The sequence below is a fragment of the Maniola hyperantus genome, chromosome 26, assembly GCF_902806685.2.
Source record: "Maniola hyperantus chromosome 26, iAphHyp1.2, whole genome shotgun sequence".
Lineage (NCBI taxonomy): Eukaryota > Metazoa > Arthropoda > Insecta > Lepidoptera > Nymphalidae > Maniola > Maniola hyperantus.
In genome coordinates this window covers 2,649,893-2,666,671 of record NC_048561.1, presented here as the reverse complement: position 1 = coordinate 2,666,671, position 16,779 = coordinate 2,649,893, and the positions used below count along the sequence as shown (strand labels likewise).

At 39.8% G+C, this 16,779-nt stretch overlaps 1 protein-coding gene across 2 annotated transcripts in view; it reads left to right on the top strand.

Annotated features, from left to right (window-relative positions):
• Nucleotides 1-15,980, top strand: part of sim (single-minded) — a 54,893-nt gene extending 38,913 nt beyond the window's left edge. For both annotated transcript variants that reach the window (XM_034982038.2, XM_034982037.2), the window contains exons 6-9: nt 1,316-1,494; nt 10,146-10,252; nt 10,827-10,974; nt 11,442-15,980. In XM_034982038.2, the coding sequence (XP_034837929.1) occupies nt 1,316-1,494; nt 10,146-10,252; nt 10,827-10,974; nt 11,442-12,027 (1,020 nt within the window). In that variant the 3' untranslated portion in view covers nt 12,028-15,980. The remainder of the gene's footprint in view (nt 1-1,315; nt 1,495-10,145; nt 10,253-10,826; nt 10,975-11,441) is intronic.
• Nucleotides 15,981-16,779: the final 799 nt, after the last annotated feature.

Genomic DNA, 16,779 nt, shown 5'->3' with positions numbered 1-16,779 from the left:
AATTAGTTCTTACGGAGCGGGATTTGAAATGATAATGTGGCTAATTCCTTTGTACACAATCTCTAAACTAAACTAAAATATCACGTCTAAATCTATTGCTATCCCTTTCATAATGTTGCTTGCGGAAAAGGAAAGCACTAGATTTAGACCTGTTAATTTAGTTTAGTTTAGAAATTGTGTACTAGAGAATCGGCCCCAATATAGGAATCATCATAATCAACTCAGCGCCGGCAAAAAAAAAAATATTCAGTGGCCTAAAAAGTGGCCTCTCTCCAGCCACTGCGCGATTGCGGGAGAATGACAGCTACAATGTCACGATCGCAATCATCTCTGATTGGTTGACGCTCGCTCACCATTGGCTACAATGCATTGTTGTAAAAAGAATCGCACAAATTCAGCCAATCATAACAATTGAGATTGTAATAATGATTGATGCAGGTTTTAGACAATCGCTCTACTGGTCTCTAACTACATATAAGTAATATACCCTTGGAAAAATCACGTCAATCCGTTGCTAAGTAGGGCGATTGTCTAAAACCTGCATCAATCATTATTACAATCTCAATTGTTCTGATTGGCTGAATTTGTGCGATTCTTGTTGCAACAATGCATTGTGGCCAATAGTGAGCGAGCATTAACCAATCAGAGATGATTGCGATCGTGACATTGTAGCTGTCAAACAACCGCGGTAGAGCCACTGCTGGCCGATTTCGTAAAACCTGCATCAATCATTATTACAATCTCAATTGATGTGATTGGCTGAGTTTATTCGATTTTTGTTCCAACAACGCATTGTAGCCAAAATGGTGAGCGAGCGTCACTACCAATCAGAGGTGATTGCGACCGTGACGTTGCAGCTGTCATTCTACCGCAATCGAGCACCTGTAGGGCGATTGTCTAAACCCTGCAGTAGTCATTATTACAATCTCAATTGATGTGATTGGCTGAATTTGTGCGATTCTTGTTGTAACAATGCATTGCAGCCAATAGTGAGGGAGCGTCAACCAATCAGGTGCTCGATTGCGGTAGAATGACAGCTGCAATGTCACGATCGCAATCTCAATAATTGAGACTGTAATAATGATTGATGCAGGTTTTACGACAGATTTTCTTTACCTGACCCATTTTTTTTTTTAATAAGAATGTTAGCTCTGTTAATGATGACTAATATTCCCCTTTCCCCTCCAATTAATCGAAAAGCTTGTGCTAGGAGTAGGTACGACAATAGTGCAACGGGTGGGGTTTGAACCGGCGACCTTTCGGAATTTAGTCCGATCCCTATTGAGGCTCTGAACTATTCATTCTGTATATCTAGGTGATCCACTGTTCGGGGTACCTCCGCGCGAGGCGGTTCGGCGAGGCGACGGCGCCGCTGGGGCTGGTGGCAGTGGGCCACTCCCTCCCGCCCTCCGCAGTCACCGAGCTCAAGCTGCACTCCAACATGTTCATGTTCAGGGCTTCGCTGGACATGAGGCTGATCTTCTTGGACGCCAGGTAACATCAATATATTTTTGCATTCAATTGTATATTTTTTGGCAAAACTGCCCTTAATCTTAAGGCCTGACATGTGTCTAGTTAGGGTTCCGTACCTCAAAAGGAAAAACGGAACCCTTATAGGATCACTTTGTTGTCTGTCTGTCTCATGAAATTTGGCAGGTAGGTATATATTTTAGCTGACATTTGGGGAAAAATCTGAAAACCGTGAATTTAGGGTTAGATCACACAAAAAAAATTAAATTGTGGTCATGAACTAATAATTAGTATTTACAAGTTTCAAAGTGAGTGACTATATCAAGTGGGGTATCATATGAAAGGTCTTCACTTGTACATTCTAAAACATATTTTTATTTATTTTTATGCATCATAGTTTTTGAATTATCGTGCAAAATGTCGAAAAAATACGACTGTAGTACGGAACCCTAATTGCGCGAGCCTGATTCGCACTTGGCCGGTTTTTGTCCTAATACCTACCTATACCTATTTCCTACCTTCACAATTGTCCGATATGATACCTGTGTCGTTTCGCCGAAGCCCGCGCTGGAGAATGTAGACAGCTTTACGCGTTGCTAAATGCCGTGAACTAATAAACGTTGAACTTGCTCAGTGTGGTTTGCCATAGGTGTCGACACACTTACAGTAAGCGGCAGAAAATAATGTACATCGACCTTTAGAATGCGATTGTCCAATGTGATACCTGTAGGGCGATTGTCTAAAACCTGCATCAATCATTATTACAATCTCAATTGTTCTGATTGGCTGAATTTGTGCGATTCTTGTTGCAACAATGCATTGTGGCCAATAGTGAGCGAGCATTAACCAATCAGAGATGATTGCAATCGTGACATTGTAGCTGTCAAACAACCGCGGTAGGGCCACTGTGTCGTTTCGCCGAAGCCGATGCCCGCGCTGGAGAATGTAGACAGCTTTACGGGTTGCTAAGTGCCGTGAACTAATAAAAGTTGAACTTGCTCAGTGTGGTTTGCCATAGGTGTCGACTGTCGACATACACAATGCCGTCAAATAAAAATAACTCTGACATTGAACTTGCGCAGTGAGTAGTTTATTGATCTATTTGACGTTACGGATTGGTGACGATGGGGTTGTCTGTTCCCCCGCGCGATTGGTTTGACAATCATTTGCGCGGATAGGTTATATCACCCTTTAGTTTTCGCCCTATAGGAAAGATTTGCACTATGCATTTATCATTCATTATAGCTATGTCATTTGCGAAGGGCCTATGGAAAATGCTTTGAACGGCCATTTTTTTTTTAACTGATATATTTCTCCTTGGAAAAATCCTTTGCTAACCGCAATTTTTGAGTGACAGTCGACATGTCGAGGTCATCGACTTTTCTATTCACCGCATTGTATGTCACCTTGCGCCGGGCCCTATGGAAAACGCCTTGAAGGACCATATTGTTCTTTACCGATACATTTCTCGGAACGCCTATAAATTAAGCACCACTGAGTCGGTGCCATTTTGTTTGTCCAATAACCCTGTCCATACGAAGTAATATGTCAAATAGTCATTTGCAAACCGGAATTTTTAAGTGACAGTCGACATGTCGAGGTCATCGACTTTTCTATTCACCGCATTGTATGTCACCTTGCGCCGGGCCCTATGGAAAACGCCTTGAAGGACCATATTGTTCTTTACCGATACATTTCTCGGAACGCCTATAAATTAAGCACCACTGAGTCGGTGCCATTTTGTTTGTCCAATAACCCTGTCCATACGAAGTAATATGTCAAATAGTCAATGTTTGCAAACCGGAATTTTTAAGTGACAGTCGACATGTCGAGGTCATCGACTTTTCTATTCACCGCATTGTATGTCATCTTGCGCCGGGTCCTATGGAAAACGCCTTGAAGGACCATATTGTTCTTTACCGATACATTTCTCGGAACGCCTATAAATTATTATCGTCACTAGGGTGGGGACGCGAGCGGTGAAATACTACGCTTTGTCAGGATTAGCTTTAATGTTATGTGACATTTCCCTACGCACCACTGACGACCTCACTGGCGCAGTGGTAAGCGCTGTGGCTTACAAGTGAGAGGTCCCGGGTTCGATTTCTTTTTTTTGATGGAGGGGGGAATCTTCTCAAGATTTCTTTGAGGAGAGATCGGTATTATTGGTTAGTTGGTTTATCCTTCAATCACGTCGCAACAATGCAACGGATGTTTTGCATGGGTAAGTATAGATAAAGACCTGTAGGGCGATTGTCTAAAACCTGCCTCAATCATTATTACAATCTCAATTGTTCTGATTGGCTGAATTTGTGCGATTCTTGTTGCAACAATGCATTGTGGCCAATAGTGAGCGAGCATTAACCAATCAGAGATGATTGAATTCGTGACATTGTAGCTGTCAAACAACCGCGGTAGGGCCACTGGAGACAGAGAGTGACATAAGCTACTTTTTATCCCGGAAAATCAAGTAGTTCTCACGGGATTTAAAAAAAAAACCTAATTCCACGCGGACGAAGTCGCGGGCATCAGCTAGTATTACAATAAAAGTCAAAGCTAGCCTTATCTAATATATAAATAAAATAGAAAGCCTTAAAAAGAAGTTATTCGAATATTTAATTAAAAACATTTTTTATAGTGTTGACGAATATCTAAGATGTCATTTTTTCCTTTAGTGTGTATTTGGTTACCTTTTGACATATTTTGTAAGTATTTAAGTATCTTGTTTTTTTATTCTTTTGCGACTAAGTATTAAATTTGGCAAATTTTATCAAAACTATGTACACGTTTGTTAGGAATATCATATTGCATGCTAATAGGCAGAATTTGGCTGTACCTTTTTGTTTTGTAACATCTCCACTGTTTACCCAGATTCGCAATAAAGAAATTTGTATTTGTATTTGTATAATTTATAAACAAAACTGGCTAAATCCATACTGAAAAAGTCGCGAGCATCATCTACTTAGTACCTATTACTAGATAAATACCAGGTATTTAGAATCTACAAAACCTAAATACCTGGTATTTATCTAGTAGTAGGTAGGTCCAAGGTACAAAGTTTTCAATAGAAAAAGGAACAGATACCTACGGTCATAGTTCAAAGTATTTATAACAATCAAAACATCAATAGGTATTAAATATCAAAATAAGTTGTAAGTAACCACACGTGGGGTACCATCTGTTTGACATCAGACACCTTTTACGATTTATTATTTATACTTTGTGATGATTCGGACTTCTATAATAAGATAAGATGATTCAAACGACTTGAGATTAGACGATTTTGCATCGAATTAAGGGCCTGAGTACACACAACGCGAGGCGGCAGCGTGGCGCGATGTTAAAGACTTAAAAATACACTTAAATTAGAGCCTCAATAGCTCAACCGGTATAGGAGTGGACTGAAAACCGAAAGGTCTTGCACTATTGTCGTACCTACTCCTAGCACAAGCCTGACGCTTAATTGGAGAGGTAAGGGGAATATTAGTCATTTAATATGGCTAATATTCTTAAAAAAAAAAACACTTTGTTGTAGACCTAATCAGAAATGAGGAGATCCGTAGGAGAACTAGAGTAACCGACATAGCTCAACGGGTTGCGAAGCTGAAGTGGCAATGGGCAGGGCACATAGTTCGAAAAAGTAAAAACCGATAGACGTTGGGGTCCCAACTCTCAACCCTAGGTGCTAGAATGTCGCACCAGAGAGTGAAGCGTTTGAAGACCCCCCACTAGGTGCAAAGACGACATCAAACGAATCTGTGGGAGCCGCTGGATTCAGGCGGCGCACTACCGTGGTGTATGGAAGTCCCTACAAGAGACCTAAGTCCAGCCGTGGACGTCTATCGGTTGACAATGATGATGAGTGTGGATGTTTCACAACCGCTAGATAAACTTCATCTAACGGATAGTTTTGTCAGTTTGACAGATAACTGTCATATTAAGTCATCACTTTTTATTGAGTAGATAGGTATATGTATATTGAAAATATTGCAATAAAACTTAAAGCTAGCCTTATCTAATTACTATACAAATCATTTCCGCGTGGAATGGTGCCAAGAATTCTGGCTGCATATCCGCACTGGACAGCCAGGCTGATCCGTTGCGCAAAAAATGAGCCAGCCCTTCTGTCACCAGATGAGGTGCCAATAATCGCAGTAATTTTTTTTTAGCACTAAGACTCCATGGCCCCAGGGTCTTCACGGCAGACAAAAATGTAACTCTCGATAAGAGAGGCATACTTGCGCCGCTTGCCGTTTTCAGCTGTTTCTGCTGCGGCTCCCGGTCTTGATGCTGTCTCCCTGATATGACACGGGGCCAATGTGTCAACGGACATTGCGTCCCACATTAGCGCCCGTCCCCGTTCCCAGGGTCAAATCATTACTTCATCATGATCAACCCATCGCCGGCTCACTACAGAGTACGGGCCTCCTCTCAAAGTGAGAAGGGTTTTGGCCATAGCCACCACGCTGGCCATGTGCGGATCGGTAGACTTTACACACCTTTGAGAACATTATGGAGAACTCTCAGGCATGCAGGTTTCCTCACGATGTTTTCCTTCACCGTTAAAGCAAGTGATATTTTACTTAAAACGCAACTTAACTCCGAAAAGTTAGAGGTGCGTGCCCGGGATCGAACCCCGACCTCCGATTAGAAGGCAGACGTCTTAACCGTTAGGCTATAACCACACGAGTAGAATCTACTCGTGTGCTATCACAGCTTTTTTAGTGATCCTATAAAGTTTATACTTTATAGGATCACTAAAAAAGCTTTGATAACTGTGTGTGAAAAAGGAAAAGGAACCTTTATGGGTTCCTTTTTCCTTTTGAGGTACGGAACCCTAAAAATTGTCATAATGTCATTAGATAAAGTTCATCAGAAAGTTGTGAAACAAACCTAGCTTTTTCGTATAGGTATGAATTAATAAGCTTTTTAAAACTATTTACTTTCCTTTCTTCTACAAAACTTAAGCTCACTGAAACATAATCTCAATCGAAACACCCCATAAGTAATAATAGACCTTAATGCATATTGAATAGAACTCAGTATACACTGTCAAGTCTCATACGTGTTGATAGACTCGAAAGCAAGTCCTTCCCCCAACTTCCGCGTGCGTCAGCATAAAAGAAACTATGGAGATGACATTTTTTTTTTTTAGTTTATTGTTGTATTTTTAAATTGCATTATTAATTTTAGCGTTAAAACTATTTTATACTAGCTGATGCCCGCGACTTCGTACGCTTGGAATTAGATATTTAAAAATCCCGTGGGAACTCTTTAATTTTCCGGGATAAAAAGTAGCCTATGTCCTTCCCCGGGATATAAGCTAACTCTGTGCCAAATTTCATCGAAATCGGTTTAACTGTTGGGCCACTGAAACATAATCGCAATCGAAACACCCCACAAGTAATAATAGACCTTAGAAAATAATGAATAGAACTCAATATACACTGTCAAGTCTCATACGTGTTGACAGACTCGAAGCAAGTCCTTCCCCCAACTTCCGCGTGCGTCAGCATAAAAGAAACGATGGAGATGACATTTTTTTTTTTAGTTTATTGTTGTATTTTTAAATTGCATTATTAATTTTAGCGTTAAAACTATTTTATACTAGCTGATGCCCGCGACTTCGTATGCTTGGAATTAGATATTTAAAAATCCCGTGGGAACTCTTTAATTTGCCGGGATAAAAAGTAGCCTATGTCCTTCCCCGGGATATAAGCTAACTCTGTGCCAAATTTCATCGAAATCGGTTTAACTGTTGGGCCGTGAAAAGCTAGCAGACAGACAGACAGACAGACAGACAAACTTTCGCATTTATAATATTAGTATGGATGTAACTAGCTTATACTCGTAACTTCGTCCGCGTGGAGTACATAAATTTCAAAGCCCTATTTCACCCACTTAGGGTTTGAATTTTCAAATGTCTACGTCATAATAGCTACTTATCTGCATGTCAAATTTCAGCCCGATCCGTTCAGTAGTTTAAGCTGTGCGTTGATAGATCAGTCAGTCAGTCAGTCAGTCACCTTTTTCTTTTATATATTTAGATTAAACAGTAGGTACTACTTACCCATTAGTTTAGAAAATGCATTTATCATTTGATTTCCGCATGCATCAGCAAAGCGTGCCGTTTAGTTGACAGCCGACGGGCAATAAGAATGTAAATTAAGCATATTTTTGTTTTACAATCCTATTCGTAAGTAGCTATTACCCGTTACACGTCGTAATCTATAGTCCGCGACAGGTCGAGACGGCAATCGGGGTATGAGGCGGGGGGACGCCCCGCACACCCACACGTCAGCCGCGCTCGTCCGCGCCGCGTTAACGAGGGGATGTGCGGGTGTGCGGGACGTTGTCTCCCCAATTGCCATCTGGACCTGTCGCGTACTATATGTTATCATCATCATCATCAACCCATCGCCAAATTTTATGATTCTACGGGAACGGGAAGTACCCATTACCCTATAGGTTTTGATTCCCTTGATGGGTCTTGACACACACAACAGACATGCAGACAGATAGGCTGACAATGAAGTGATCATAAGGGTTCTTTTTTAGGGTTCCGTACCTCAAAAGGAAAAACGGAACCCTTATAGGATCACTTTGTGGTCTGTCTGTCTGTCTGTTTGTCGGTCTGTCAAGAAACCAACAGGGTACTTCCCGTTGACCTAGATTCATGAAATTTGGCAGGTAGGTAGGTCTTATAGCAGACATTTGGGGAAAAAAAACCGTGAATTTGTGGTTACATGACACAAAAAAATTAAATTGTGGTCATGAACAAATATTGCTATTTTAAACTTTCAAAGTAAGATTACTAGGTATATCAAGTGGGGTTTTATATGAAAGGGCTTTATTTGTACATTCTAAAACATTTATTTATTTATTTTTAGGCATAATAGTTTTTGAATTATCGTGCAAAATGTTGAAAAAATACGACTAGTACGAAACCCTCATTGCGTGAGTCTGACTCGCACTTGGCGGGTGTTTTCCCTTTTGAGGAGGTACGGGTAAAAAGAAAAACAAATAGAGTAGGTAGGTATACCTAACAAAATTAATTTAAGGAGTTTCCACACCACCCATATTCTCTCCTGTCCACCCTTATACGAAGGAAGGACAAAAAAAACGAAAAAAAAAACAAAGCCCTAATGGCGCGGTGGCGTCACGAATAATTACCACTTGTTTGCACTTTACGCGCGAAAATTTGGGGAAAATGCAAAATATAAGCAAACATTTTTGATATTCAACAAAACATATTTTATTTACTTATTTATTACTAGCTGATGCCCGCGACTTCGTCCGCGTGGTTTTACGTTTTTCAAAATCCTGCGGGAACTCTTTGATCTTTTGGGATAAAAAGTAGCCTATGTCCTTCCCCGGGATGCAAGCTATCACTGTACCAAATTTCATCAAAATCGGTCGAACGGATGGGCCGTGAAAAGCTAGCAGACAGACAGACAGACACACTTTCGCATTTATAATATTAGTCTAATACCGCCTAACAGTCGATTCTTTTTCAGGATTTTTTAAAATTCTTCTCTCCGTAAAAACCATACTCGTACTTCAAGGTATATTATAAAAAACCGGCCAAGTGCGAGTCAGGCTCGCGCAATGAGGGTTCCGTACTACAGTCGTATTTTTTCGACATTTTGCACGATAATTCAAAAACTATGACGCATAAAAATAAATAAAATCTGTTTTAGAATGTACAGGTGAAGACCTTTCATATGATACCCCACTTGATATAGTCACTCACTTCGAAAGTTGAAAATACTAATTATTAATTCATGACCACAATTTAATTTTTTTTTGTGTGATCTAACCCTAAATTCACGGTTTTCAGATTTTCCCCAAATGTCAGCTATAAGATCTACCTACTTGCCAAATTTCATGATTCTAGGTCAATGGGAAGTACCCTGTAGGTTTCTTGACAGACAGACAGACAGGCAACAAAGTGATCCTATAAGGGTTCCGTTTTTCCTTTTGAGGTACGGAACCCTAAAAAAGAATTAGCGAAATCGATTCAGCCGTTCTCGAGATTTGCGATCAGCAACACATTCATTTTTAAATACTATAGAGATTATCAAAAAATGAACTGGACTATATGGATGATATGGACTGGAGCGGAGGCTAAACGAGATAGTGTTCGAAAAAAATCATTTAAAAGCACTCGTACTATAAAAAGAATATTTTTGCTCAAAAATGCAATCTCTACGAAGGGGTGTAAAACAATATGGCGTCGTTAATTGGCGGAAGCGATCGGATTTTTTCTGTCAACAGTTTTTTCGCTTGAAAGAACAGAAGTGGCGTGGAGTGGAGAGGGTGACATGTGACACATAATACACCAATTAAGCTTTAAGAGCTTTTTACTAGACTAGCTTATGCACGCGACTTCGTCCGCATGGACTACACAAATTTCAATCCCCTATTTCACCCCCTTAGGGGTTGAATTCGCAAAAATCCTTTCTTGGCGGATGCTTACGTCATAATAGCTATCTGCGTGCCAAATTTCAGCCTGATCCGTCCAGTAGTTTGAGTTGTGCGTTGATAGATCAGTCACCTTTTCCTTTTATATATTTTACTGTACCTACGCATAATAATAGGTATAAGTTTTGCCAGTAACGGTAGGTATAGCGATAATATCGGTTTTCGGTAACGATACTTTTATAACGTTACAGAGTGGCGTCACTGACGGGCTACGAGCCGCAGGATCTAATCGAGAAGACGCTATACCACTACATACACGGAACTGACGTGTTGCACATGCGGTATTCACATTGTACATGTAAGTATATTCATCATCATCATCAAGAACAGATAGACGTCTACTCTTCTAGGTCTCATGTAAGGGCATCCACATGCCACGATCTTACTCCGCCTGAATCCAGCGGCTCTCTGCGACTCGTCTGATGTCGTCCATCCACCTACATGAGGGGTTTACTTTTTTAACTCTGCACTTTCCGTTGCGAGGTCTCCATTCCAGCACCTCGGGACCCCAACGTCTATATCGGTTTTTCGAACTACGTATTAAAATAACATAAATATGCCCTGCATGGAGGTACATAAAAAACCGATGCACGTGCTGCTAGAGTGCACGGCCGTGGCGGAAAAACGCGAGTGCTACCTCCTTGAGATTCCCAGCGTCGTCAGACAAATCTGTATGTTACAACGTGCAGCATACGATATGCACTGCCCGTCCTCCCACAACTGAATAAGCAGGAAAAGCAAGCAATACATAACACCAACACACAACACCAACACACAACACCACACAAACCTAGACCGGGGGGCTGACGTCTTAAACACTTGTAGGCTACCAGCTACCACAGCTTGTCTGCTACCTAATATTTTACTTGCAGTATTAACAAAGGGACAAGTGACGTCACGGTACTACCGCTTCCTGACCAAGTCGGGCGGCTGGGTGTGGATGCAGAGCTACGCCACCATCGTTCACAACTCGCGCTCCTCGCGACCGCACTGCATCGTCTCCGTCAACTATGTGCTCAGGTATGGCTCTCTATTTTATCAGTCGATAGACGTCCACTGCTGGACATAAATCTCTTGTAGGGACTTCCACACGCCACGGTCTTGCGCCACCGATCAGTAGCTCCTTGCGACTCATTTGATGTCGTCTGTCCACCTAGTGGGGAGTTGCCCAACGCTGCGTTTTCCGGTGCGAGATCGCCAGAAAAGGTCCTTTGGTAGCTCTGTAATGGAAATTTGAAGTCAGACCATGCACTGATAATAATATTATGTTTGAATGATGCGTTGAAGGCATGTAAACTTATCAAGCTATATTTCTGACAGACACAGCCAGGTCAAAGTCTTAAGTAGAGGGCCTGCAATACGCTGAAATTTTATATGATATAATATTTAATATAATATTTTGCCCAAAGTATTTTTTGTACAGCACCGTCTAAGCTTAAAAAATATTTTTTTAAAAATCAACATTTTTAACATATTTTTTTTTACAGCGACATTGAAGAAAAACACCTAATCTTGAACATAGAGCAAGGACCACCGAAGCTAAACCACGTGGACATCCCCGCAGCGAGTCACGTCCCCCCCACTGAATCCCCCCATATTCCCCCCAGGCATGACAAAATAAGTCACATCAACGAAAACGACTTTAGCACAGACTCGAGTGGGGGGTACAACTACCCTGAATACAACCTGCCAGTTATCCCCCCATACGATAACCACGAAGAGTACCATCAAAACGGGTCATACCAAGACTTATTTTACGAAAACTACACCGAACCTGAAATCATACCAAACAACTACGCGTACCCACAAAATCAACGACCATTTTCAGCTAGCTCATCTTCGTGTAGTTCAATAGAAAGCTCCGAAATAAACCAATACAATTACACCAATTTAATTACCTTTTACGGTCATAATCAGCCCCAAAACGGTCGGCCTGTGGAGAATTTTGGGGGTAGTTTTGGAAAAATAACCCCCAACCCTCAAGTGCAAGAAGGGGGTTATACAAGTGTAATAGTCGATAATACCCAACAGTTTCACCATCATGGCGGCGGGGTTAACGAATATGTGCATTGATAACGTTAATCGGTTTTTAGAGCATAATGATATTTTCTTCATCATCAACCGATAGACGTCCACTGCTGGACATAGCTCTGTTGTGGGCACTTCCACATACCTCGTACGGTCTTGCACCGCCACCATCCAGCGGTCGGAGTTATAAAAAAAAAGATTTCTCAACTACAGTGAAAACATGTGAAACACTTTGCAAGGATTGTAAAATCGTTCAAGTTTGACAGTCAAAAAATCACGCGATCTTTTCTATGAATATGTAATTTTATTTAATACATGTTATGGAATAACGAACTGTCGAAATTTCCTACCTGTTTAGTTATTATTTTTGCTGGCAAAAATTCAAACTAAGTGGCATCATATTTTCATTGTACCTGTGTATTAACATAAATTGTGTCTGCTCAGAATACGTAATAGTAGGTAGGGACAGTACGCGGCGGAAAGTATACATCGGCTTTTAGAATGACGTTTCAGCTTTGTAGAGCGTTGTTTCTGTCACTCATACCTATGTGACGTTTTGTCAGTTTCAACGACAGAGACAATTTTCTACAAAACCACTACCTCTTTCTAAAGGTCGATTTACATTACTTTCTACCGCGTATTGTACGCGGCGTACAGTACAGGTGTCGGTAAAAAAACGGCAACGTGATTCCAGTAACGTTTATAAGATTAGGTACGATACGATATTCGTATTATCGTTACGAACATCACTAAAATACAATCACGATATGTAAATATTGTAAATATTATTGATTATTTTTCTTTGATTAATAACAGATAACCAAAATATGCTAGGATACCTAGTACCTACCTAGGTACATCTAACTAGGTAGCTCTAAAACATTTTATAATTTATTTCCTAGAATTATTTAGTTTAGTTAATGATTTTTAGTTATTTTGTAAAAGAAAGTGCGGCTAGATTTTTAGTTTTGTTTAAAGACCTACTTAATTAAGTAGTACCTACTCGTAGAAATATAAAATTATAATAGGTAGGCATAGTAACTACCTAACTCCCGCAAATTGCTATTGCTGGAACCATGTCACATTAACATCGAAATGACGCCATTTTTACGTCATTTGGCGTATATTCAAGTAAAAATATACCCACCATCAGCTCGAAACTTCAGTCTAGTTCTGACGTCACTAAAATGGCGGCCACGCGCATTAGCAATTTGCGGGACTTATAATGTATGTATGTAAGCCAAAATATCAAGTTAGTGACAATAATAGAGTGTTATGTAAACATGTTTTTGTATTTAATATCTATGCATAAGGCTGAAAAATAAGATTTTTTAAATTTTTATTAGGGTTCCGTACCTCAGAAGGAAAAACGGAACCCTTATAGGATCATTTTGTTGTCTGTCTGTCTGTCTGTCAAGAAACCTACAGGGTACTTCCCGTTGACCTAGAATCATGAAATTTGGCAGGTAGGTAGATATTATAGCTGACATTTGGGGAAAAATCTGAAAACCGTGAATTTAGGGTTAGATCACACAAAAAAATTAAATTGTGGTCATGAACTAATAATTAGTATTTTCAACTTTCGAAGTGAGTGACTATATCAAGTGGGGTATCATATGAAAGGTCTTCACTTGTACATTCTAAAACAGATTTTTATTTATTTTTATGCATCATAGTTTTTGAATTATCGTGCAAAATGTCGAAAAAATACGACTGTAGTACGGGACCCTCATTGCGCGAGCCTGACTCGCACTTGGCCGGTTTTTTTAATAAAGAATATTAGCCAAGTTATTTGCTGACTAATATTCCCGTTTCCCCTCCAATTAAGCGTAAAGCTAGTGCTAGGAGTAGGTACGACAATAGTGCAACGGGCGGGGTTTGAACCGGCGACCTTTCGGTTTTCAGTCCACTCCTTTAACCGTTGACCTATCAAGGCTCTAAATATATTTAATAGACATACTATAGCTTCCTCTCGCAACTGCATCCGAGTTTATTTAGACTTTTAGAAAATTCCATTAGAACTTCAGAAAATCCATTCTAGTAGGGGAGCCAAAGATGCTAAATAGGGATTTACTCGAGCGTCGTCGTGGGCACCTGTTGGATTGTGCAGATTAGGTGCTCAAAAGAAAAAAAGGTTATATGATGTAATTAAAAGAAAAGTGGAAATACTTAGAGTTAAACATATTTATCGAACGCGTCAGATATTGAGAAGGGATGTTAAGTGAACACTCAACTAGGCTCTTATTAAAAAAACTGACGATTTGGACGCAACCAAAAGTCATGGCTGTTTTTGAAACTCTGTGACTCTCCCATTTTCTTATGTCACGCTCAAACTTTCAGATCAATGAAATCGAAAATACGACGAAACGCTTCGAGAAAGGTACGTAGTGCCCCGTCCTTTAGTTTGGATCGTCTTGGCGGGGGCACTTGGCTTGTCTTAATCTGACGCGCTCGAGTAAATCCGAAAACCCCCTCTTGGGCTCCCCTACCATTCTTTAGTGGGGCTCTAAACCCTATACTTGTTAATTTTTTTTAAATCGTTCCATAGAGCGCCATACATTTTGTCTTCACAGTGTGACATCCACGCGCCCGGGGCGCTTGATCCTGCCTTTTTGTGTTCGTATAAGTACCTATTTTAGTTTTATGTAATATTTGTAAAATAGTTGTTTTTATTCGAATCTCAATAATCAAGTAGGTAGTTACTTATTAGTTTATAAATAACTAAGCAATAATTTTATGTAATTTGAATCTTATAAACTTCAGTATTAAAGGGTTGTTCACACGCACAATATTACAGTACGCATCAGAAAGTAATGTACATCGGGCTTTAGTTGTCTCTGTCACTCATACCTATATGCTATATGACGTTTTGTCGGTCTCAATGACAGGGACAACGCTCTACAAATCTGCTATCTCCTTCTAAATTTCGATGTACATTAGATACTTTCTGCCACTTACTGTACAAAAGAGATAAGTTTTTGGTATAAGTCCCGCAAATTGCTATTGCGCTGGAACCATGTCTCATTAACATCGAAATGACGTCATTTTGACGTCATTTTGACGTCATCCGAAATAAAAATATACCATCAGCTCGAAACTTCAGTCTAGTGCTGACGTCACTAAAATGGCGGCCACGCGCATTAGCAATTTGCGGGACTTATGCTGACTAGCTTATCGGGGATACAAATTATGAAGATACCTACCATTTCTATTAAATAATTTTGTAATTCTGTGGTCGACAGAACAATAAATTAGGTATTTGACTTTTTTATTACTTTATTATAAACTAGAATAAAAATAATGACGTAAACTGAAACAACTAATTAAATCGATCAAATAACAAAAAAGTTATAAGCATTTAAATATTTCTGATTGGACAGAGATAGCGATACAGCAATTTGACGTCACACCTTACTAATGCCATAGTAGCTTCGTGCGGTTTTATACAAATTTTCGTTTTGCGAGAAAGGGATAGAAGACCCTCCCACGCCAAAATTAAAATGCCTGTAACTTTGTAAATCTTTGTTGAGTTTTAATATTTTTTTCAGTGTACGTCATTATTTTTATTCTAGTTTATAATAAAGTAATAAAAAATTGGAGTCAAATACCTAATTTATTGTTCTGCCGATCACAGAATTACAACATTATTTAATAGAAATGGTAGGTATCTTCATACCTACCTAATTTGTATCCCCGATAAGCTAGTCAGCATAAGTCCCGCAAATTGCTATTGCGCGTGGCCGCCATTTTAGTGTCGTCAGCACTAGACTGAAGTTTCGAGCTGATTAAATTCAAAAGTAGGCAAATACCCAATTATTTAGTTAGACATGTCTATATACCTAAGATTTATTATGTACTTAACTAAGTAATTCGTATTAAAATTGTATTATATGTCATTGTAGGTACTTATCAAAAGAAGTTTTCGGCGAGCATAGAACAAACGAGTTGTGATATTCTAAACATATTATTATTTATGATACGGACAAATTAAATGCATTTAAGAGAAACAAAACGGAAGTTTTTTTTAATCATCATAAAGAAATGAGGGCTCAGGCCATATTTTATCAGAAGACATAAAAGATGACAGAGATATGGAGAGGGAGCGCAGGGCTCTTTCGGTACGGGCTAACATGATAGCGCGCAGATTCGCTCGTTGCTCTGATGATGTGAAGGTGACGTAATTTAATTAAAGCTTTTTGTCAATGTTTCTACCATAGAGCAGAAACAAAGAGGAGATGTTGTATTAAGATTTCCCTATGAAATATCGAGTGACATTTTGCGGGGTGAGGGGTTGTGGAACGCCGCCCACTTCTCAATTTTCCATCTGCGGGTTAGTAGCAAAACTACTCGCTTAGCGACCTAACATCGATATATTGATGTCACTACATAGTTCAGCTATCTCACACTAGATGTCATTTTCTAGAACTATTTTAATAATTACGTATAAAATTACTTACAAATGAAATGTGATACCATTCATAGCATCAGAACGTCTGTCTGAATAACTTTGACACGATAAAACACAACACTTCATCCTTTTGTTCTTAAAAACGCGAAAACACACCGATAATACGAGTCTCAATATATGTGAACCTGACGAACGCAGACAGCATACTAACTAAGGCCCCGCCCACAGTGATGACGTCAGGACCTAGTTGAAAATCACAGTGCACAGTTGCTTAGGCCAACTCCTCTTTGTTTCTGCTCTATGGTTTCTACACATGTCAGCTGTGGACAAAGTTTATCAAGCGCAGCTATAATGCACTTAGGGTACAATATAACAACGCCATCCGCATC